Below are 23,750 nucleotides of genomic sequence, written 5' to 3' on the forward strand. Positions count from 1 at the left end.
AGAGATTAGAATGGGATAGTGACAGTTCCGGAAGGAATTCGTCGCAAGAGTGGTATTCGGATTATAGGACGCAGAGTTTTCAGCACAACAATGCGGCGAGCTATTTCAACAGTCACTCGGAGTATGACAAACATATTAGTGTTATCAGAGGTCAGCATAAGTTTAATTTATTTATTTTTTTTATTTTCGATTAATTTAACCTCACACGCAGAATTACGAGATGCATGGTTATTTATAACGGTTTAATTTAATGAAAGAGATGTATAAATAAACGAGGTTTTAATTTCAAAGCGTAAACGCCGACTGATTGGTTATGTAATTTAATTAATTGATAAGAAATTGAATTCGGTTTTAAATTGAAATTAGGTCAATTAAAATTGTGTTTATAACGTAAAAATAATTAAATATTTCATAAGACATTGATATATTTCTAGGTTAAGTTAATAAAATTGAAGTTTTTGAGATTATGATAAAGACAATCAATATTTTAGCAACAAAAACTTTTTTTAAATTAAAAATTGATGATTTAATTGCGGAAAATGCAATTTTTTACATTTTTCTTATTTTTGGAGACTTGTTCTGACTAAAATTATGTTTTGCAGTGATATTACAAGGTATTTGCATTAAATAATTATTTTATAAACTAAAATAAAGAAAATTCTTTTTTTTATAAAAATGTTGTATTTAAAGAATTTTGACTCCTACAACTTGTTTTTTTATGGGATCAATTTTTAATACATATATCTATTGCAAGCATAAATATTTATTCAAGATAAGATAGAATAACAACTTCGGCTTGATTGAATCTCCCCAAATCGGTTGGCACTAATGCCTAACCAAACTAATGTCCGCCGAAATGATATCAATTTATTTAAGCCATTTCTGGCGCGTGTTCGTATGTGTGTTTTGCAAATTATCACTTTATCGTTTCGATCCGCGCACAATGTTAACTTAACCTCGGACTAAATTTGTCCCGGCGTGTTACGCTAGCAGGCGCAATGAACAACAAGTTACAATCGACACAAATCGGCACAGCGTCACTGTGTCAGACCTAATTTATTAGAACTACGCAAAGTACACAAAGTAAATAAATCAAATCATGTTAAAGATGATTAAATTTGATTTATTTAATAAAAATAAATTATATAATTGTTTAAAAATGATTTCTCTAAATCTCTAAATCTGTAGGTCTGAAATGTAGCAAGTCAACAAACTTCTAGAAACTCAAGTGACTTAAGTGATAATTATTCGGTTAATAATTCTGTTTCACACGTGTGTATGGGAGTAGCACTAAAATTATTTCAGCTCAGTGACTTTACTTGATATTGGTCGTTGTAAAGGCCAGAAACTTTGAAAATATATGTAAAGATATAAATTTAATTGCGGAGAATAAAACTTGCGTTAATTTGGTTTAATTTTGTTTGTAGTGTCTATCATTTATCATATCTTCATCTTTTTGGTTATTAATTTCGGTGAATGCACTGGTGATATTTATTAAATCAAATTTTTTTTCATTTCGTAACTAGTTTTTGCCCGTGACTTCTTCCAGGTAGTTTTTAATAAAAATGTAATTCGTATTTACTCGCTTGTTCTAGACATAGTATGTATCAATTCTATCAATGGATTCGCAATTTTATTTTAAAGAAATTAATGATTTGCTAATACACTTCAACGTGCCATTTCGGATTCAACTATTCAACTATAACTATGATTGAATCTCAATACCAACTTTTATCGTATAGAAAAAGGCTGTTTTTAGGGGTTTCCCGGCAATTATTCGAATTTTTCGGTGAGCCGTAAAAACCATCCTTGGACTTTAACGAACATTTAAAAAAAGTGATTGGCCAAATTGGTCTAGGCGTTGTTGAGTTATTTGCTTACCAACAGATTTTGCGATACATTTTTATATTATAGATATGCTCTGGCGCGTAATTTGAATGAGCGCATGCGCAATACACTTAATAACAGCATTTATAACGAATTAATTCTTCTTATCTCAGATATATACCGCAAAAATGTGCTATTTTAATGGGAAAAGTTTACTCAATTTATTTTTACACCAATTACGCATACGATGACAAAATTGATTATTATTTTATGTTATTACTAATTTAATTAGCATCGATATGCAAGTATTCCGGATGTAATGTGTCATACTTATTTTAACTCTCAGAACATATAAAATATAGAACAATAACCATGACAATTCTTGACAATTCTTGATTCTTGGAAACTGCATATTAAACAATAAGATTTTACGACAATTTTACAGTCTTTTATGTTGAATTTTCAGATTAATATTTTTATTACCTGGTTACTTTCTCATTTCTTAATGCAGACATTGTTTTCATATTAAGTATGATAAGAATTTTTTTTTTAAACAATGAAAATTACTCTTATTACATTTATAAATAAAACTCTATCTATATGTACATATAACATCCTGATTAATAAAACTTATAAATAGTTTATTTCTGCAAATAATGATAACTGGTTTAAACTTTACTTTATGCAAATGCAGCGCTATTAATTCCAGCTAAATTTACTGTAGTGCTCTACAGCAAATGTTTATGTCACTGGATGAAATATATTTATGTTTATTTGAGGAGATGAGATCATGCTCTGTGTTTGTGATGACATATGCATGCGTTTCTTTGCTTAACTTGAGCTTTAGAGCTTTGTTTGTCAAGTACTCCTACTTAAATCGAGAACAAGAAAACAGATCATGCATACTCTTATTGAGGCAGTTGAGATACATCATCAACTAGTATAAATAAATAAAATAGTAATAGAAATTAGTTTTGAAGGTGATTTTAATATTGGATATTTAATTACTACTTGTGATTTATTATGAAGTGTTTGCATATTGCATAGCTATTTTAGTAGATGTTATTGATTTGTTTTTGTTGGAGTTAGCAGAACATTTCTTGCGAATTTACCATTTGACGTTTGTATTTTATGTGATATTGTATTTGTCATTGAGTATATTTAGCTTTGTTGTAATTATAATTTGTTGAGTTGAATTGACTTTTCCCATTCTATTCTCCAATATTATTATTCAGAATTTTTCTGTGTTTGTTCTCTTTCACGTAAATCTCAATAAACCAATTGTTATAAATTTTGACATAGAAATAATTTTGAGCTTGGAAAAGCAAATAGGTAACTTTTTGTCGCAAAAATAGAACTAAAATAGGATAAAATAAAGGATAAAAGTTGATATGCAAATTCAATCACAGTTATGCTAATATACACGTAATCCGTATTGATATGAAAAAATAAACAAATTTTAATTTTGAAATGCACAATGTATATTTATATTTAATTGTATACATTTGCACAAACGGAAATGCCACTTAACGTGACTCTCCAATTGCGTACTCACAGCCACGCGAAGTGCGAAAAGTGAAGTACGTAATTGAACATACTCGGCAGTCGGCATTCTAAGCAGTTTAGGAATTTACGCTAATCGAGATGCGTGTTGTACGGATTTCAATTAACCGATTAAACATATCTATTAACATACCTACAATTACATCAACACTATAATTATTTGTATATTAATACATGTAAGCCACGTTTTAAAAATTCAAATTTTGAAATTTGTTTTGTTTTGTCACAACAAATTCTCGGCGTTGATTTAATGCTAGTAGTTTATTTAGGTCAACAAAGGTATAAAACCGTGCAGTCGACGGACAAATCAAGTCACGATTTGCATATATGCTGATATGCATTGCTTGCAATTAACTGCCAGAAAGCCTTATATGCTATAAGTTTATGGTAGGCAAAGTACGAGTACTACTAAAGTTTGGTGTATCCTATGAAACCAAACTATATAGAACGTTTTAGAATGTTTTGTATGTTAATTGATATGAGTAAAAGTCAAAAAATAAAACAATATGCACATAAGTTTGCATAAATCTGCATATTTTATAGTTTATTTCAGTTTTTAAGCTGTGGAGAAGTTACAATTTGTAGTAATTTATGGTTTTACACTTTTAGGCTTGTAAGGAGTAATTTGTTAACTTACTTGCTAATTGGAAAATTAGAAAGTGTAGAAACATCTTTTTTGTGTACAAGTTTAATTACTTGGTATAATTTGATTTTAAATTTATTCAAAAAGTGTGTAACGATCTCTATCTGCTTTTACCCCTTATATCAACCTGTGTCTCATGTTCTTATCTTTAAGTACTAATCCTTGTGATAAATATGATGCTGCAATGAAATGTATATTTAACTATATAAGTCACAATACAGTACTGAAAATTGGAATAATTTCATGTTACAGTAGCAATTATTAATTTATTAACTAACAATGGCTTCATAAACTTCACGAAGTTTATTTTATACTTCGTTCCACTATTTATTAACGGGGGAACCAAATGCCACGGAAAACGTCGTATTACCTAAGTCGAACTCAAACCCTGAGAATGAAAGACAAAGTTCCATCATACTAGTCCACCACTCCCCGCGACCATACCATCAAGTAGGTTGAAGATAATACGAATAAGATACATAAACTATATAGTTAAACAATACCTACTAGTTCTTCTTTACAGTACACGAAGAAGTACGTTTTTGTTTACTTGCATTTTTTACATGTTCATGTTTGCACACTATTAATTGAGGGTCAGTGAGTCATACTTGGTATTGATTTTTTCAGGGCTGTTTGTCTCATACTAATACAATTATTACACACGCGCTGGGAAACTGAATGCGGTCAGCTGAAAATACCCAAAATTATCATACTAAGACATTATAAGTTAGTTTTAATGTATAGGTAGTAAATTTTTCTGTTTCATTGATAGTAAACTAAAAATTTAATGCAAATTACGATTATCATAAGTAGGTATTCTGATTTGTGACATTTGAACATTAAATCACCATTAAACCAAAATAGCAAGCTTTCAAATTAGGTTAGAAAAAGTAGGTTTATTGGATGAACATTTGCGCTGGTAATAGATTTTACTAACTCAAAGTAGATATAGTTTAGATTCACCAAAAGATATAATCTGACGTCGGTTCATTCAAATATAATAACTTCTTCTATAAAACGTATCCCGGAGTCCCGAAATATATTTAGTATCCACTTATAGTTACTACTAATACTACTAATACTACTTTACTGTCAAATATAAAATTGTCAACTGACGACATCGAAATTATGTATGTTAGTGAATCGAAAAAGAAAAAAGCAACGACGTAAGTTTCGTAAAACGCTAAAGATAATATTTACGAGATTTATGAATGTTGGAATGATCGCCAGCTGGTACTGATGTGCGTGTGGTGATGTGACTTCTCATGTTGAATGTTTCAAAATGACATAATGCTACCAGGATTATAGATGGATTGAATATCAAATTATATTAAAATGTTTTCAATGGAACCGTGAATTTGTCGCGACATTAAAAATTTGAAAGTTTAAAAGTTTATAAAAATACTTAAAAATTTCATAAGAAGATATAATTTATGCTAATTAGATATAATTCTTTTAGTAATTACAAATAATTATGTCAAAATCATAAAAATTTTAAAATTAAAATCAAACCTGTTAAAATTTTAATTTCATCCGGTGTTGACTGCTTGTTGATTACTAATACTATGAGTTAATCTCTTTTAATAACGATCACTTTCATTCTTTAATCTCTACACTCGTACTTGTATGTTAAACATTTAATTTCATTAACATTCACACGCACCTCACAGATTCACACATACATTCATATTAAATCCTCGAATAAATTTACATACAGTATGTTGTAATATTTATTCGCAGCACAATTTACGAGCCATTCATAATTCATAGAACTCAGATTCTTTTGGACTGGTCATGGCTAAATCGCTAGAAATTCAACCGTGAAACAATATTGAGCCAATGTAACAGCAGTATTCTCGAGAGTTTCGAATGCGACTCTCGATTTCAACTTCTTAAACTTCTCAAGCGGTACATTCTTGGCTGGAGGTTAAGAGCACATGTAATAAATTATTATGCAACACTTTTTGAATTAATTTAATCGCTGCCGAATTCAAATTAACGTGTAATTTATAATCTGTGGATAAACAAATTTAGAAAAAAAAGAGTATTAGATAGACGCGTAAGTTGCGTTTAAATTAAATGTTTGCAAACATATAATTAATTTTTTTTGTAAATATTGTAGCGAAATTTATAGGTAGCTAAAAGATATTAATATTTACTATTTACATTATTCATTTACACTTTAATGATGATGTAAGAGGTATTAAATTAATAAATATTCTTATAGTTCATTGCAAATATCAAATTTTATTGATACTTTATTGATTTGTTGTTTTATAAACCTACTTTATTACTAGGTAGGTACATGTTTTTGCTTGCAATTTAATATTTTATGTCATGGATTACATGATATGTAACACCTCAAGTGAAATTTGAAAGATTACAACATTATACACAGAGATTTTTTAATATGAATGTTTATAGATGCAAGAATATATTTGTTGAAAGTTTGTTTGAAAAAAATAGCATCCATTTTTATGGTTTGAAAGTAATTGGTTTATTCTATAATATAAAAATAAATCGCAAATTCTGTTGGTAAGCGCATAACTCAACAACGCCTAGACCAATTTGGCCAATTCTTTTATTAAAATGTTCGTTAAAGTCCAAGAATGGTTTTTTACGGCGAGATAAATTCGAATAATTGCTGGGAAAACCCTAAAGACAGCCTTTTGTATAGGATAAAAGTTGGCATTGAGATTCAATCATAGTTATAGTTAAATAGTTGAATTCGAGATGGCGCGCGGAAGTGCATTATTAGCAATTCTTTATATAATTAATTTCTTTAAAATAAAATTGCGTATCTTATTGATAGAATTGATACATACTATGTCTAGAACAAGAGAGGAAAAACGAATTACATTTTTATTAAACACTACCAGGACGAAGTCACGGGCAAAAGCTTGTTACCTATAGAAATTTTGAAAAATTAAGTAATTATTATGAAATAATTAAGCGGCAAATTTAATTGAAAATATCTTGTTCATTTCCGAAATACATTAGCACTGCCTTGTAATATAATTCTACCTGGAACGCCCTTGACGTTTAAGTAATGAGCTATTGTGTACGATTTCTTAAAAATGTCGTTAAAAACGCAAAAAAAGAACAGAACTATATAAAACTGGATCTATAAAATGTTTCCGCTTAACAATAAAACTAACGAAAATATATCTACAGGGTATATACAGTGTTTTTAATGCTTATAAAAATAACGTTATGATTTAAATTATGATATTATTGATCAGGAAGCGTTTTTTTATTATACGGTGTATAATAGAAGACAATAAAACATAAAACACATAAAAATATTACTCCGCCTTTTGATATTCGAATGTTTTAGTGTTTTGCATTAGTACGGGTTTGAATGTTTGCGTTTTTCATGTTGATGCTTCAGGGTGCATGCCCCTGCAGTGTATATAGCGGAAAAATATGTTATGATAGCTTGCGACGTCTCCGAAGTTTTTCCTTTTCCTATCCCGCCGGAGTAGTTTCGAGGGCATTTCCTTACTTACTCATCAGACCAGGACTTACATACTCATAAATTAAATATTTCGTAGAAAGGTGCAAGAAGAACATGAAAGTAAAATACAAGACGTGATTATTACGTTGTATGATTGTTTCATGTTGGTTTTGTGTATCGTTGAAGTTTCGTTTTGACGAAAACATTGGATTTGTTGGCTTTAATTTTAAAACAACACTCTAACTAATTGAGTTGAATACTAAGGTGAAGTATAACTAGATAGAAATTGATAAGGAAATATTGTAAGTCTGGTAGAATTGCAGTAAACATTTTAATTTGTTAAAATTACTTGCGTTTTTTTTGCTTTTTGATTTGTTCGATTACGTATTACATCACTGGGTTATTTTTAGACTAGTGTAGTATTCAAACGGAGGTATGAGTAGGCCAAGCTGGTAGAAATCGACAACCTGTGCATTCTGATGCGAGACTTAAAATTGTTTAAAATTCATCGACGACAGCGACATGCAATTAAGTCTTGCCTTATTTTTATCGATTTATTAGTCTTTGAAAATGCCGCTTAGGAATAATATGTCGAAAGTAAACAAAATTATATTCTAGAATTCGATGTTTTTAGCAAATTAACCTAAATAAACATTGAAAATAACTAATAAATTTAAAAAATCAGAATTGTGAAAAAATAAATAAAATAAATTTTGACAAAATTTTTACCTAAATTTATTTGGTTTGATTCGATTGTCGTTTTGTAATTTTATATTATATTACGAGTAATTAAGTAATTTGCAATTTGAGACAATAAAAATCCATTTGTAATTAGTTTCTATTTCAGTTTCCAATGTTAGTTATTTCTTAATTGCTGTCCATAGATGAGCAATAATGTCATCGTTATTTTTAACTCCATTTGTCAGCAAAAATGTTATTTAATATTTATGTGCAAACTTAAATAACTTGAGTAAACAATATAAGTATTGATGCTTATTAAAACACGAGCTAAAAATTTTGCAATCAGTTGATAATTTATGCGGAGCATAAACAAACTTAACAAGTACCATCGAAAATTGGTAATATTTACATCATAAATAAAGAGAGTTTTTTGCGAGAGTTTTTGCAAGCCATTTTTTCGCAATATTTATTAACACAAATGTAAAAATAAAATTTTATGGTTTTTAACATTTTGGGATTTTCTATCATCATACGGTTCTTGAAATGTTATGTTTTGATTACTCTAAAGTCTTAAAAATCTATTGAGGTTTGAGAATTTGAAGTACGTTTAATTCTAACTTTTTTAGTTTACGAGATATTCACAATTAAAATATTTATTTGCGTTTGATCGGAATTAAATTTAAGAAAACTTGACTGTCTTTAATATTAATGATATTTAATGACTTTTTATTTTTTCCAGATGAACAAGAACGCGTACAAAAGAAAACCTTTGTAAATTGGATCAATTCGTACTTGTCAAAGGTAAGTTGAATGACAAATGAAGACAAACGCAGACAATTTACCTTTCACATCAAATTAATATCAACATGCACTGGTATTTATAGTCACTTCATGTCAATCTCATAATTGAAAGCAGATGTCTAGAAAAACCAGGACGCACGCATGTCAAGGCATGCAAAACACAAGAAAATTAATTAAAGCCACACATAGTTAAAACTAGTTAATGAATCGTTTAAGAATGTTCGTTTTACGCGCAGTTAAGCAGCTAAGTTTCGTTATGCTTTGCATGTCAGGACAACAATGAAGAACATTGATGCCCGCGAAACTTATAATTCACGTGACATGAAAACTACAAGGTGTTTTTACATTAATCTAAATTTTACAACGAAAGGAAAGAAATCAGTGAAAAAGCAAAAATTTTTTCAAAATTTTAATTTTTGAAATAAACGGTGTTTTAAAATACAGTTAGAACAAAATTTAGACATTTCAGGAAGTGACAATGAAATGTATGGATTTATACCTGTAGCTATGTCATTCGCGTTTGTGTTTTGTTTGAGTTTGTTTAGTTGTCGGTTTTGGGCTTGCAACCCTTCTGTTTTCGGTTTCGCTTGATCAGTTCGCCGCGATCCGTCAGTCGACGAGGTGCTCACGGCGCCTCCACCAAACTTTCAACAGTTTGCATTTTTGTTTCGTGCCTTCACCCGGCGCCTCCGCCATAAACGCATTTGACTCAACTCGTGCTCGTACAACTTGGTACGGCTCTTAATCGACGCATCGCAAAAACATGCAAACGTAAAATCCACTACTACTATTGAATCTCAAATCAAAACGTCGAATAGCGAATAATTGGTGATTAAAGGATTAACGATTTTTCCGCCGCGTGTTTTGTAAATATATACTAATTTATTTTTGATTTCAGCGAGTTCCACCGCTAAGAGTAGACGATTTGATCAACGACCTCAAAGATGGCACTAAATTACTTGCATTGTTGGAAGTTCTTTCTGGAGAGAAGCTGGTTAGTAAAAATTGTTATTTTTAAATGAATTATTATTAATAATTTTTTATATTTTAGCCTGTGGAGAGAGGCAGAGTTCTCAGACGTCCTCACTTTTTAAGCAACGCAAACACAGCCCTTCAATTTCTCGCTGGCAAACGAATAAAATTAGTCAACATCAACGCCAGTGATCTAGTCGACGGACGCCCACCAGTTGTTCTAGGATTAATCTGGACTATCATCTTATACTTCCAGGTATGTACAAAGAAATTCAATTCTTGTAGTTTATTGATATTTATTGATAAAACCAATAATAAAACTAATTTTTCTTTAATTTGTATGATTTTAATAATAAATAATAACTGTTTAACAATCTTTTCATGATACAATTTTAAAAGCTGCGACGACGGAATAGTTTTTGGATCGTGGTGAGTTCCAACACCGAATATCAACATAAAAATTAAACTAACTCTTCGTTTTCAACTCCAACTTGAGTTCAACGAGCACACACACACGTCATTCACGCACACAAACACACAAATAATTACGTTTTGTTACTAAAAATTATGTGTTTGTGTTTGTGTCTGTTTCGTCCAGAGAATTTTTGTATATACACAGGGATATTTAGGTTCACTTCATTTTTGGATCATTTAGAATTATAAATTGTTATTAAAAATATATTAAAATGTTAAATTCATTTATAGATTGAAGAGAATAGCAGAGCTTTGGAGTATCTCGCCAAATACGGTAGTTCTTCAAGTTTAGAAAGCTCCGGAACTACTTCTTCTGCTACAAAAGACAAATGGAAACTTGGAGCTAGGAAAACTTTACTACAATGGGTTTCTAATGCTTTACCAAGGTAGATATTTATATAAAATTTAAAATAATAAAAGATTTAATGTTTTGTTTTATAAATAGTGACTCAGGAATTGAAGTAAAAGACTTTGGAGCAAGTTGGCGTGATGGTGTAGCCTTCCTAGCCATAATCGACGCCATCAAAGCCAACCTGTTGAACCTCGCCGAATTGAAGAAGGAATCCAATCGTACCCGCCTGGAAACAGCGTTCGATGTAGCTGAATCTGAATTGGGTATTGCACGTCTCCTAGATCCTGAAGACGTAGACGTCCCTAAACCGGACGAACGATCAATCATGACTTACGTGGCACAGTTTCTGCACAAATATCCGGAACCTAAAAGTACAGGTCCGGACGCCATCGCAGCTATTCAAGAAGAGTACAGTGAACTACTTGCTTGGCTTTTGAAGAAGACTCAATATCTGGAACACCTTCAACAGACTAATTCATTATCTCGTGATTATAATGATTACTTGGCTTTTAAATCTGATGCCGAAGAGAAAGAAAAAGTGTTTTTGAAGTTGAAGAACTTGATTGAATCCCAGAGTTTGGTATCAATCGCAAAAGAATCATGGTTTGATATTACTAGACTTTGGTATTTGTTAGAGAAACAAATGAGGTATTGGTTGTGGTTGTTGGATTCTCAACTGCCTGGTGAATTCGGGGAAGTTGGTGAATGGCTTGCGAAAGCTGAGAAATTGATTTATGATGATGAGATACCAACGGCTATGAATGAGGATACTGCGAAGATTATCAGCAGGAAGTTGGAGGAACATAAATTGTTCTTTGCTGATCTACCAGCGATTGAAGCCAAGTTTGCGCAGGCTTGTCAGGGACCTTTGGTTCGAGAAGTGCCTTCTGTGCAGTTGGACAACATGACGGAACGACTAAGGGATATTAAACCTAAAGCAGCCCAGAGGAGGGTTAGACTGAAATTCTTAGAACACAAAGTATGTAATTAAATTTATTACTAAATTGAAATGTAAATTAATTTATGTTTTTATTGTTTTAGTGTTGCCTTATTGCATTTTTGCAACTCACCGAAACCAAGTTAAAGTCCTGGACAGCCAAATACGGAAGATTGGACAAAGTTGTTCAACTTTTAGACCAGTATAGAAATTTCGTGTCAAAGAATCATATTTTCCAAGAATTCAACAAAGCTTATATTGACATGCAAGCGGTTATTGATGAATACAAACGGGATGGGAACATAGACAAAAACGAAAAATACGAAGTAGATAAATTTATCAAAGATATAGCAGACCGTTGGAAGAATGTTTCAATGGAGTTACGATGTGTTCAGAGTATGTTAGAAGAAGTGGTTGCTTACTGGCGTAGATGGGATGGTCTCTCCGTTCAGTTTGATCAATGGTTGGACCAAGCGGAAGTCGCCATCAAACAGAACGAGGAACAAAAAATGGAATTCTTCCAAGATATCAGTGTGTGGAGGGATAACTATCAATTACTTGGAGATACAGTGAGTTTCCTGATTGCTACCTGTGAAGATAATCTTGCTATGGAGTTGAGGGATCACTACAACCGAATGACAGAAAGATGGGAGAAGTTATACCCACATGTGAACAAATATAGTCATGCTGGGGATATCCTCAGAAACAGAAAGGACTTCAGAGCTGGAGTGGATACTATTTCTAATTGGTTGAGAAAAGCAGAAGGTATTCTTGCTAATAAACAATTAGGATCAACCAAAAAGATACAAGAACACCTGAATGACTTAACGACTCTTCAATCTGAAGTTGAATCGATGGAATCATTGTTCAAAGATGTTTCCAAGACTTTCCAAATGTTGATTCAAGAGTTGAACAGAGATGACGTTGATAAAATGATGGCGACTCTAAAACAAGAAAAGGAGGCTTTAGTCAGAGTTAGAGCTTTGATCCCAATGCAGATTAATCTCTTTAACCAACTTTTGGTTCAACAACAAAGTTTAGAATCAGGTCAACAAGAGATTAATGCTTGGTTAGACGCAGCTGAAGATCATTTGAGTCATTTAACACTGACATGTGACAAAGAAACACTTCATAAACAACTGGATAGACATAAACAATTCTTCACGAAGACCCTGTATTACAAATCAATGCTAGACAGTAAAAACAAAGTCCTCCGGAACATTGTGAAAAGCATTGATCAAAATACCAATCTGGACGTAGCTGAAACAAATGCCAAAATGGAGCAACTCAATGACAGGTTCGATTATGTTGTTGAGAATGCTCAAGTCTGGGAGCATAAGTTCCAGGAAGCAATCAGATGTTGGTTTAACTTCTTGGAATGCGAACGCGTTATTGCTGACTGGCTTAACAAGGCTGATCAACTGATAAGCGAGAAACACATCGATTCTAAAAACGCTGTGGAGTTACATAAAAACTTCTTCGAACGTGTGAATGAAAAATGGATACATGACTTAACACAAACAGCTCAGGATTTGTGTAATTGTCTTCCGAGTGATCAACACAAACCTATAATCCAATCAGTTGAAAAGTTACAAACAAAATGGAGGGAAATCTTGTCATTTGCACCGTTGCATTTGATAAGATTAGAATTCCGTCTGGATGAGTCTTCATTTAATTATTACATCAAAGAAATCGAAAAACAGTTGAATATTGAACAGCAAGCTTTTAATAAACAAGAAAATATCAATGCTATTTTGAGTAAACATAATGATTTCTTTAACCCGCACGGAATCATGGCTGAAACTCAACGCTGCGTGATGAATTTGGAGAAAATCACCACTACTTATAATCAATTTAGACCTGATGACAAGAGTTTGAGTGAAGCTTACGATAAGGCAGTGATTGCTTGGAAGAACGTGAATGCAAAGGCGGAAGCTCTCAAGATTCAGCTGGATCAAGTGCCGGAAAAGTGGGAGAAATATCATGAGAAGTTTAATGCCATGGTGGGATGGATGAATCAAGTCGACGGGATGCTGCGCAACATTCTCAGCGACGTCAATAGCGTAGAAGAGTTTGAACGAGAAAAGGCAGTATTTCAAGTAGGTGTAATTTTAAAATATTCATTAACATAAAATAAATTAAACTAAAATTTAAATTTAACGCAAACTAAAAGCTGAAGACATTAATGGTAGGTCATAAATTAGGTTATGTTTAAATCGGAAAAGGTTATGAGTAGTTTTTATGTTTTTATTTTTATTTTAAACTTTAGAATATCTGCAAAGATGCCGATTCTAAACGTGAAGATATGAAGTGGTTGGTGCAAACTTTAGATTCGCTTACATCGCATTGTCCGGAAAATCAAGCTATTGCTGAGCAAACAAAGTTAGAAAACTTAATTTCTCGCTATAAGAACCTTATCCCAACTTTGGAGATAACCATGGTGAAAACCGATGTGCTTTCGAAATGTTACACCTATCGTCGTGAGGTGCGCGAAGTATGCTTATTACTAAAACGCGTTAAGGATCAATCTATGGAGCAACCTCCTCTAGAAAGTCTTGAAACTGTTTCTACAATGATTAAACAGCAAGAAACTGCTATAACCCAACTAGATCTTCAACGTCCTAATATAATGTCAATGTTACAACGTGGTAAGGAGTTAGCTAAAGATGTTAATGCTCCCACGTTTGTAAAAGAAGAAGTCAAGAACTTAGAAGTAGGTTGGACGGAAGCTTTTGATGAAACTGCCAATAGTCTGAAACGATTGAAGAGCACCCACACTCTGTGGACCAGCTACAATCAACAAAAGAATGATATTTTGGAGTTGTTAGCTAAAGCTGATGCTGACTTAAACAGGATCCATCCTGGTCATTACAATTCTAGTAATCTAGTGTCGGAATTACAAGCCAAACAAGAGATGGCTATACATTTACGTGAAACAACTGAAGAAATGTTAAGGAGATTGAGGGATTTGTGTAATAAGTTCATTGAAGTCGCACCACCAGTTAAAAAAGTGGAACTGAAAGAAGAGGTCACTGTTATTGAAAGGAAAACAGTCACTACTTTAGAAAATGTTCAACAAAAAGTTGATTTTCTTGAAGATTTTAACAAGAAATGGACTGGATTCCAAAAGAATTTGGCTGAATTACAACATTGGACACTTCAAAGTGCACCTCAGTTATTAAGCGCTGCACATGAAGAAAATATTGCTCCTGAAGATCGTGTAGCAAAAACACAATTACTACAGAAAGAAATTGTTCACAAAATTAAAATTTTGGATTCTCTTGGAGCAGATGCCATGAAATGGCTACCAGACAATAAAGAAAATATTGAAGCTCAAAGAATGAGAGCCGATGTTATAACATTACAAGAAAAAGTTGGAACCATCAAAGGTAATGTTGAAAGTCAAGCTGCGTTGGTTAGTAAAGATTTATCAACGTGGCAAAAATATCAAGGAAGTTTACATGAAGTTAAACCTTGGTTAGAACAAGCAGAGATTAGGATAGCTATGCAACCACAAAAGCCTCTTACGATGCAGGAGGCTATTGAAATGCAAGCTGAAAATGCACAGTTTGCAAAGGATTGTGACCTTAATTTTGGTAAATTAAAAGGAGTTGTGGAGATTTCCCAAATGATTGTGACTAAAACAAATGCTCCAGATGAAGTGGATTCTATGAAAGCAAGATTCTCGAATGTTCAATCAGCTACAGCGCAACAAGCGCAAAGGTTGGATAAACTCGTAGCTAATTGGAATGATTTTGACAATAATGCCAAACAATTAGAAGAATGGACTATTGAAAAACAAAAGATTATAGTTCAAAAGTCAATAAATTTAAATACACCAGATGCTGATAAACTTGAAAAAGAACTCGCAAAATTAAAAAACTTAAACAACGAAATTTCCGAACGTCAAGCTCATGTTATTACTTTGAGCCAAGCATCTGATGCAGTCTGTCATAATTTAGCTCCAGAAGGAACTGTGCTAATTAAACATAGAGTACAGGAATTAAAAACAGGGTTAAATCAACTTGCGGAAGCAACCAGAGCTAAAATTAATGAAGTTTCCGATGCCATTATGGCAAGACATGAATTCCAGACAAGAATTACCGAATTTAGAACGTGGGTTGATACGCTCACTTCTAATGTAGCACAGATTGATGATATTAAACCCGATAAAGTTGATTCTGCGTTGATTAATATCCATGCATTAATGCAGGAATATTCTGAGAAACAACCCACATTTGTTGCTATTTACGAAGAAGTGAAAAACATCAATTTAATGACTCCGAGAGCTGAAAATGAAGATCTTAATGAAGAATATTCTAAACTTGTTAATAACTATAAAGACATAGAAACAAATTTGATTCAAAAGAAAGGCGCGCTTGAGAAATGGAATGAATTATTAAATTGGTGTCAAGAAACTGGTCAACAATTATCGCACATCAAATTCCAAATTGAAAGTCAAAAGAGTAACCCAGAGGAATTACAAAGACTCAATGCTGAAATTGATTTGATTGTTAATAAATTAACTGTGTGGAAGCAAACAGCTATTGCTATTGATAAGAAACCGATTGTGACAGTTTTGAATGAAGCAGGACTTCCGGTTACTGCTGAATCTTTCGTAAAAGACATTGAACAAAAGGCTCTTAGTTACAAAACACAACTTTCTGAGAAATTAGAAGGTTTACAACAACTGAAACAACATTGGAATAAATTTGATGATATCCAGAAACAAGTTAATGATAACAGAGATGAAATCATTGGAAAATTAAATGCCATTGACGTTAATATTAATAAACCTGAAGATTTACAACCTGCTGTTAATGAAATCAATAAATTACTGGATTTACACGCTCAGACTACAGATTTAAGAGAAAGTCTTCAAAGAGAAGGACAACAATTAATGAAACAAGATATTCAGAATGTTACTATTATTCAGAATATTTTATCAACTATAGAAACAGGTTGGGATAAACTGCATGAAGAAATGCGTGAACAAAAACTTAAATATTCTGATATTATCTATGCCTACAATGAATTTAAAGAAATCAAAAATCGTGTTGATGAAGAAATTAAAAGTGTAAAACAAATTAGTCTTGAAACACCGAATGATTCCATCCAAGCGAATGTAAATGCTGAGAAAGCAAAGAAAACTTTAGAAGCAGTGAAGAAGATCAAAATATCTTTGGACAAAATGGACGCCAAAGGAGATAATATCATCAAGAAATCAATTGGTATTGATGGTATGGCACCAATCATACGTAATGAGTTACAAATCACTCATAAATCATGGAGTGAGGTGTATGAAACTATTCTGAAGTTGGTACAAACTACAGAATCACAAGCAGTGATTTGGAAACATCTTGAAGACACTAAAAACAAACTTTTAGCTTGGATAAATGAACAAAGCATGGAATTGTCATTAGCTATTGAGAGACCCAATGAGTTAGAATTGGGACAAGCTAAACTTGCGAAATATAAAGATGAATTACCTTCCTATTTGAGTTTGAAGAAGAGTGTATCAGTTAAACATCAACAACTCTCAGAATTATGTGACCATAAGGAGATATCTACTGTTCAAGCATTGATGAAACTTTTAGAAGATCAATTTGAAGATGTTGAGAAAACTGCAGAAAAATTACAAGGAGTTATTGCTAACTTTAGCGAAAAGGAGAATGCTATTCAGAAGGCGCTTAAAATTGCTACAAATCAAGTTGCTAACTTAAGAGAAGAAATTATCAAATGTGAAGACCTTTCTGGAGAAAACACTAAAGTATTAGAAAGGTTGGTTAAATTACAGGAAGCTAAAGGAAAGTTGGTAAAATATGAAGGAGATATTAAACAAATTGATGTTCAAATTAAGGATCTTAATGCTGCGTATCCAAATGTAGGATCTTTACCATCAGAATACCAAAATTTGAAGAAAAGATACGATGTTGTTTTAGCTCATGCTGGAAAAATTGAAACATCTTTGTTAGTGTTCCTCAAGAAGTATCACAATGATAAATATGCAGCTTTGCAGAGATTAATTCAAACCCACAAAGAAAAGGTTCAGTGGTGTATGCCTGAAGCAGCTAGTGACAAATACAATTTAGAAGTTAAATTAAACGCGTTGATTCCCATTGAGAAAGCGCTGGAAGATTGTGACTTCAGAAAGAAGGAACTTGAAGAATCTTTGAAAGTTTTAGAAAGTGTAGAATCCCCTGAAACTATTAAACTTCTAATTGCCGAAAGAGATAATTTATTGTTAGATCTAAAAGACTTGAAAGAAAATTACCAGACTACGAAAACATTACTTGAAAGAAATATCAACTTACACAAAAGATATGATGATTTATCTGAAGAAATCTCCAACTGGCTTAAAGATATTGAGAATAAAACCAGAACAGATTGTACTCCACAGTTGGATATTAAGAAAGTGGATGACAAAATTAAAGAAATTACTAAATTGCAAACAACAATCACGAATTATCTTCCTAAATTTGACGAGTTATCAATTCTCAGTGATGATATGATGCAAGAAGTACCAGAATCACGTGTAGGACAATTTGTACAACATCTCCATACACGACTTCAGGCTGTTAACAAATTCTTAGCCCATTATCTGCAAAAATTGAATGAATTGAAACAATATAAACAACAATATAGAGAGAGTATTAAAGATGTAGAAAACTGGTTGGTTGAAGCAGAGAAAAAGGCAAAAACATTCAAAGGTTACAAACCCAGTGAAAATACTCTTGATGAGTTAAAACAATTTGCTGCTCAGCGAGAACTTGGGCAACAATTACTAAACAAAGCTGTAGAAAATGGTGAAGCAATGTTCTCTGGAGTAATTCCTGAAAACCGTGACGCTATTCGAATTGAATTGAGGAATTTAAGAGATAAATCTGAAAAATTAATTAATCAAGTCAACACAATCTACAAACAAGTTGAGAATATTCTAATGGAAAGAAATTCCTTCGATGATTCATTCAAACAGTTGAGTGCATGGATTGATGACTCTAAACTTAAACTAGAAGAACAAAACCTTGATGCAACATTACCTGAAAAGAAAGAGACTCATCATAAGTACAGAACACTCGCCAATGATGTGAATTTACATAAAAATATCTTACAACAACTTTCTGATAAAATTAAATCATTATCAGATGCCGATGCAGAGAAGAAACTGAAAGAAAAGTTGGAAGAATATAATTTGTTACAAGGACAAGTCACTGATAGAGTAAAACTCTCAGAAAGTTATATTACAGCGCATGAAAGTTATATTCAAGTTTTAGAAAAATGTAGAGATTGGTTGAGTGCTTTGACATCCGAAGCAGCTTTGTTGGTTGATGAAGGATCTTCAGAATCTGCAGATGCTAGACTTATAATTGTTGAAAATCTACTCGGACAGAAAGATGACGGAGATAAAATTATTGCTTCCTGTAAAGCTCAGCTTGAAACTGTTTTAAAACAAACAGCTCCAAGTGGACATCCACCTTTGTTACAAGGATTCAAGGAACAAGAAGAAAGTTGGAATAAATTCTTATTGATGTGTAATGATGCCCAAGAAAAACTGAATGAAATTTATAACAAATATGCTGAGTTCGAAGCACTAATTGATGATTTAGATCTTTGGTTGAAACAGATGGAAGCACAAGTTAAAGATCAAAGCTTGAAGAGTACAGAAGAAACTAAATTAGCGCATTGTGGAAAATTAAAATTATTAGAACAAGAGATTTTAACTAAAAATGTTGATTTAGAAAGTGCTGGGGAATTAGTTAAGAGTCCTGATATTGACACACAATTAGCAACTAAAGTTTCTCAACTTGTAACAAGATACAATTCAGTGAAGAATGCTGTAAAGGAAGGTATCAATCGTTATCAAGGTTTCCACAAAGAACATCAAACATTCAACAAAGAATATCATGATTTTGTGCAGTGGTTATCTGAGAAAGAGTCAGAATTATCTGATATGAGTCATATTGTTGGTGATTTACACGTGTTACAGGAAAGACAAGTCAAAATTAAGAAAATGCTAGAAATGAAGAATCAACGTCAAGGAACATTTGAAAATCTTCTTGAAAACGGAGAAAAATTATATTCTCATACATCTCCTGATGGAAGGGAAATTATCAGACAACAATTGAGGAATCTAAGAACAATTTGGGACGGATTTGCGGATGATCTTCAAGGAGCCTTGAATAAATTGGATCAATGTTTGATTCAGTTTGCTGATTTCACTTCAACACAAGAACAACTCACCAAATGGTTGAAAGATGTAGAAAAAGCAATGCATCAACACACAGAATTAAAATCAACACTACAAGAAAAACGTGCACAGTTACAGAATCATAAAATAATGCATCAAGAAATTATGTCTCATCAACAACTAGTTGAGTCTGTTTGTGAAAAAGCTCAACATTTAGTTGATGCAACCCAAGACAAATCTTTGAATATTTATTTACAATCCATCAAACAATTGTTCCAAGATATTGTAGAAAAATCTAAGGATTTATTGCGAAATTTAGATTCTTGTGTTGATAAACACACTCAGTATAACCAACTGGTAACGGGCTTCAAAGATTGGTTACAAGATCAAGGCGAGAAAGTAAGAGAACTTGAAGATTTATCTGGAGAGAAAACTGATATTCAACGGAGAATCGGAGCAATCAAAGCCTTGAAAACAAACGACGCAGAAAAAATGCTTGAGGAAATTGAACAACAAATTGAAATCATGAGAAACAACACAGCTCCTAAAGGAATTGACATGTGTAATGAAGAGCTGAAGAATCTGAGACTCTTATTAAATACACATCTAGAAAATGTTGATTCTGCAATCATTAAACAGGAAGGAACACTTCAATCATGGTCAGAATTTGAAAAGAGTTAGAAGATCTTACAACTTGGTTCAAAACCACCGAAACTGCATTTAGGGATCAACCTTTGCAGATTACACATAAAGATAAACTGGAACAATTCAAGAAGATTACAATTGCTAAAGATGAAGTTGTTGCTAAGGAGAAGAATGTTGATGCGTTTGTTGATAAAAGTCATGCTTTACTCCAACTAAGTATGTCTCAACGTATAAAACCTTTAATATCCAACATTACTACACGTTATCAATCATTACATTCATTGTGTAAGGATGTATTCAACCGTTGGCAGAATATGGTTGATGATCATAAGAGTTACCAAGAAAAATTGGAAGATGTGTCTAATTGGTTGACTCCATTAGAAAAACATTTAGCTACACTTAAAGCTGATGATTTAGGAGATAATATTGAAGCCACCACAAGTAAAATACAATTATTAGTCTCAGAGAAAGAACAAGGTGAGCCTAAAGTAAATAGTCTTATTCTAATGGGAGAAAGATTATTCCCGGATACAGCAGCGCAAGGACGTGAAATTATCCGGAATGAATTGAGGAATATTCGTGACCGTTGGGATAAATTCGATGAAGGTGTTAAACTCCAACAAAAACTCATGGAAAGTCAAAGTTTGCAGTTGAGTTCATATCAAGATAACTTACATCAAGTTTTGGCATGGTTGGACTCAATGGAGAAGGTGATGCAGGTTGATCCTTCAACATGGACTAGTGTCCAAGAAGTTCGTGCTAAATTATTAAAATACAAAACAAATCTTCAAGAGATTATTAATCACAAACGTGTCATTGAAGGTGTCACAGAAAAAGCTCACATCATCGTTCAACTTACAAATAACAAAGAAAAGGCTTCCGAAGTTGAAGGAACTATTACTTCAATCAATACGAGATATCAAAATTTATTGAAACACTCCAATGATATAATATCACAGTTGGAAGATTGTCTTGGTGTTTACCAACAATTCTATGACACACAGAAATTACTTCAAGATTACCAGAAAGGACTCTGGGATAAACTCGCTGGATATTCAGACTATTCTGGCAATAAAGCTATTTTAGAAGAACGATTACAACAGGTTACCAAGATTGCTGATCAGCTTCCAGAAGCACAGATAAAATTATCTGAACTTGAAAAGCATATCGAGACTAAAGCGAATGTATTACCGGCAAGAGCAAAAGAAGCGATGAAGAAAGATATGGCGAATCTAAAGTTTGATTTGGAGAAGTTTACCACTTCCATGAATGATGTACAAAGAAGATTACAGCAGAGGCTTGATCAATGGAACGAGTATGATACTATTATGGATCGTTTACTTGCGTGGTTGACGGATGCTGAGATGTTACTCAAAGGATATGGATTCAGGAATACTGTGGAAGAAAAACAGGAACAATTCGGAAGATATCAGGTAAATTATATTAGATTTATCTTATGTTTTATAAATGCTTTTTGTTTGTTTTAATTTTTATTTATTTTATTTTTAAAACTTTTTGTGTTTTTGTTTTGAAAAATATTAGGAGTTGTGTAAAACCGTGGAGTCACGTGCTGCTGACGTAAAGGCGTTTACAAAACTATCCGATCATTTAGAACAAGTAAGATTGATGTCATGAGCAAATTATGTCTGCATGATTTCAATTTTCTAAGATTATAGCATGTTACATGTCTTATTCAAGGTGATGGTATCTTCAAATCTCTGTATTCTGTACTTTTATAAATGTTTTTAATTTTATCTATGTTCTCGTAATAATCCATGTTTCTACATTTAATTTCCCAAAATTAATTAACTTTATTTCTCGAATAGGCTTTGATAGTAAGTCTGAGACACAACGAAGCTGATTTTGACAAACTCACCGATGATTCCACCGAATTGGTTGAAAGCAGTGGAGACACCAGGATATCCGTCAGTGTACAACAAGTTTCTTCAAGATTCCAAAGCATCCAGAACACTGCGAAAGAAATTGTTAAGAAATGCGAACAAGCTGTTGCTGATCATAAATTATACAACGAAAAATATCGCCAATGCAGTGATTGGATTGCGGCAGCTAAAGGTAGATTTGATACTTGTTTGGAGAATTTGAAGAGTGGATCAAAATCGGCAATCGCCGATCAAATAAATTTACTTGAAGAATTACTCTCACAACAAACAAGTGCTACTTCCCTTTTGAACAATACTATTGAATTAGGAGAGAAGTTGTATCAGAGCACTGGACATGAAGGCAGAGAAATCATTAGTATTCAGTTACAAGAACTACAACAAACTTTAGAACTCTTATATGACGGTATTAATAGTACAGATAGAGACCTGAAAACTAGGTTGAGTAGACTAAGTGGTTTTGAAGATTCAATGGAAGCAATGAAAACATGGCTTAAGCAAATCGTTAAGCAACTTCCGGAAGAAATAGAATTGAAAGCTACTCTACAAGAAAAGAAAGATCAATTGCAAGTTTACAGAAATTTAGTACATGATGTAATTCTCCATCAAGAAGATATTATTGACTTAAAAGATAATGTTGATAATTTACCGGAAGTCAACGAGAAGATTAATCAACAGATGAAGGCAATTTCTGATCAACATGCGAAATTGTTGAAACGTGCACAAGGCTTTGTTGAACAATATGAAGTCATTACAAATGATCATCAACAGTTCTCTAAAGCTACTGGTGCTTTGAATGATTGGATGAGTAACACTACAAGTTCCATTTCTTCATGGGGTGATGTAGACGTAGAAAGAATCACTTTGATTTCTAACTTAGACAGACTCAAAGCTTTGAAGGCGTCTCTCCCTGAAGAAGAAGCAAGAATAACAAGTATCAGATCACTTGGCGAAAAAGTCATCCCAGCTACTATTGATTATGGTCAGCCTGCAATTCGAACTGAGGTAGATAATTGTACCAAGGACTGGTCTGCTATGGTTTCTACAATTGACAGTTTAATAGATGCATTGGAACTGAAACAACAACACTGGAACGAATTTGAAACATTGAAAGACAGCATCATGGCTTGGTTAAGAAACACAGACACAGAATTACATTCAATTGATTTGAAATCAACTGCTGATGAAAAGGTCGACCAACTGGAAGTTTTAAAAAATTTACAAGGAGAAGTTAGAGCAAAGGAGTTAGAAATTGATTCCGTTACAGAAAAAGCTCAGATGTTACATAAAGGTTTAAGTCAAAGGAGTTCAC

At 32.6% G+C, this 23,750-nt stretch overlaps 1 protein-coding gene across 1 annotated transcript in view; it reads left to right on the forward strand.

Moving 5' to 3' along the window:
• Positions 1–23,750, forward strand: part of LOC135789653 (muscle-specific protein 300 kDa-like) — a 44,068-nt gene that overhangs the window by 811 nt on the left and 19,507 nt on the right. The window contains 13 exon segments of the mRNA XM_065299582.1: positions 1–150; positions 8,911–8,972; positions 9,871–9,966; positions 10,024–10,200; positions 10,344–10,373; positions 10,650–10,804; positions 10,864–11,749; positions 11,812–13,806; positions 13,881–13,895; positions 13,977–20,565; positions 20,568–21,973; positions 22,083–22,157; positions 22,367–23,749. Coding sequence (XP_065155654.1) covers positions 1–150; positions 8,911–8,972; positions 9,871–9,966; positions 10,024–10,200; positions 10,344–10,373; positions 10,650–10,804; positions 10,864–11,749; positions 11,812–13,806; positions 13,881–13,895; positions 13,977–20,565; positions 20,568–21,973; positions 22,083–22,157; positions 22,367–23,749 — 13,019 coding nt within the window.

The sequence above is a fragment of the Atheta coriaria genome, unplaced genomic scaffold (assembly GCF_025399875.1).
Source record: "Atheta coriaria isolate IRGN ID8LTWV9N9 unplaced genomic scaffold, Caltech_Dcor_3.1 hic_scaffold_3_pilon, whole genome shotgun sequence".
Lineage (NCBI taxonomy): Eukaryota > Metazoa > Arthropoda > Insecta > Coleoptera > Staphylinidae > Dalotia > Dalotia coriaria.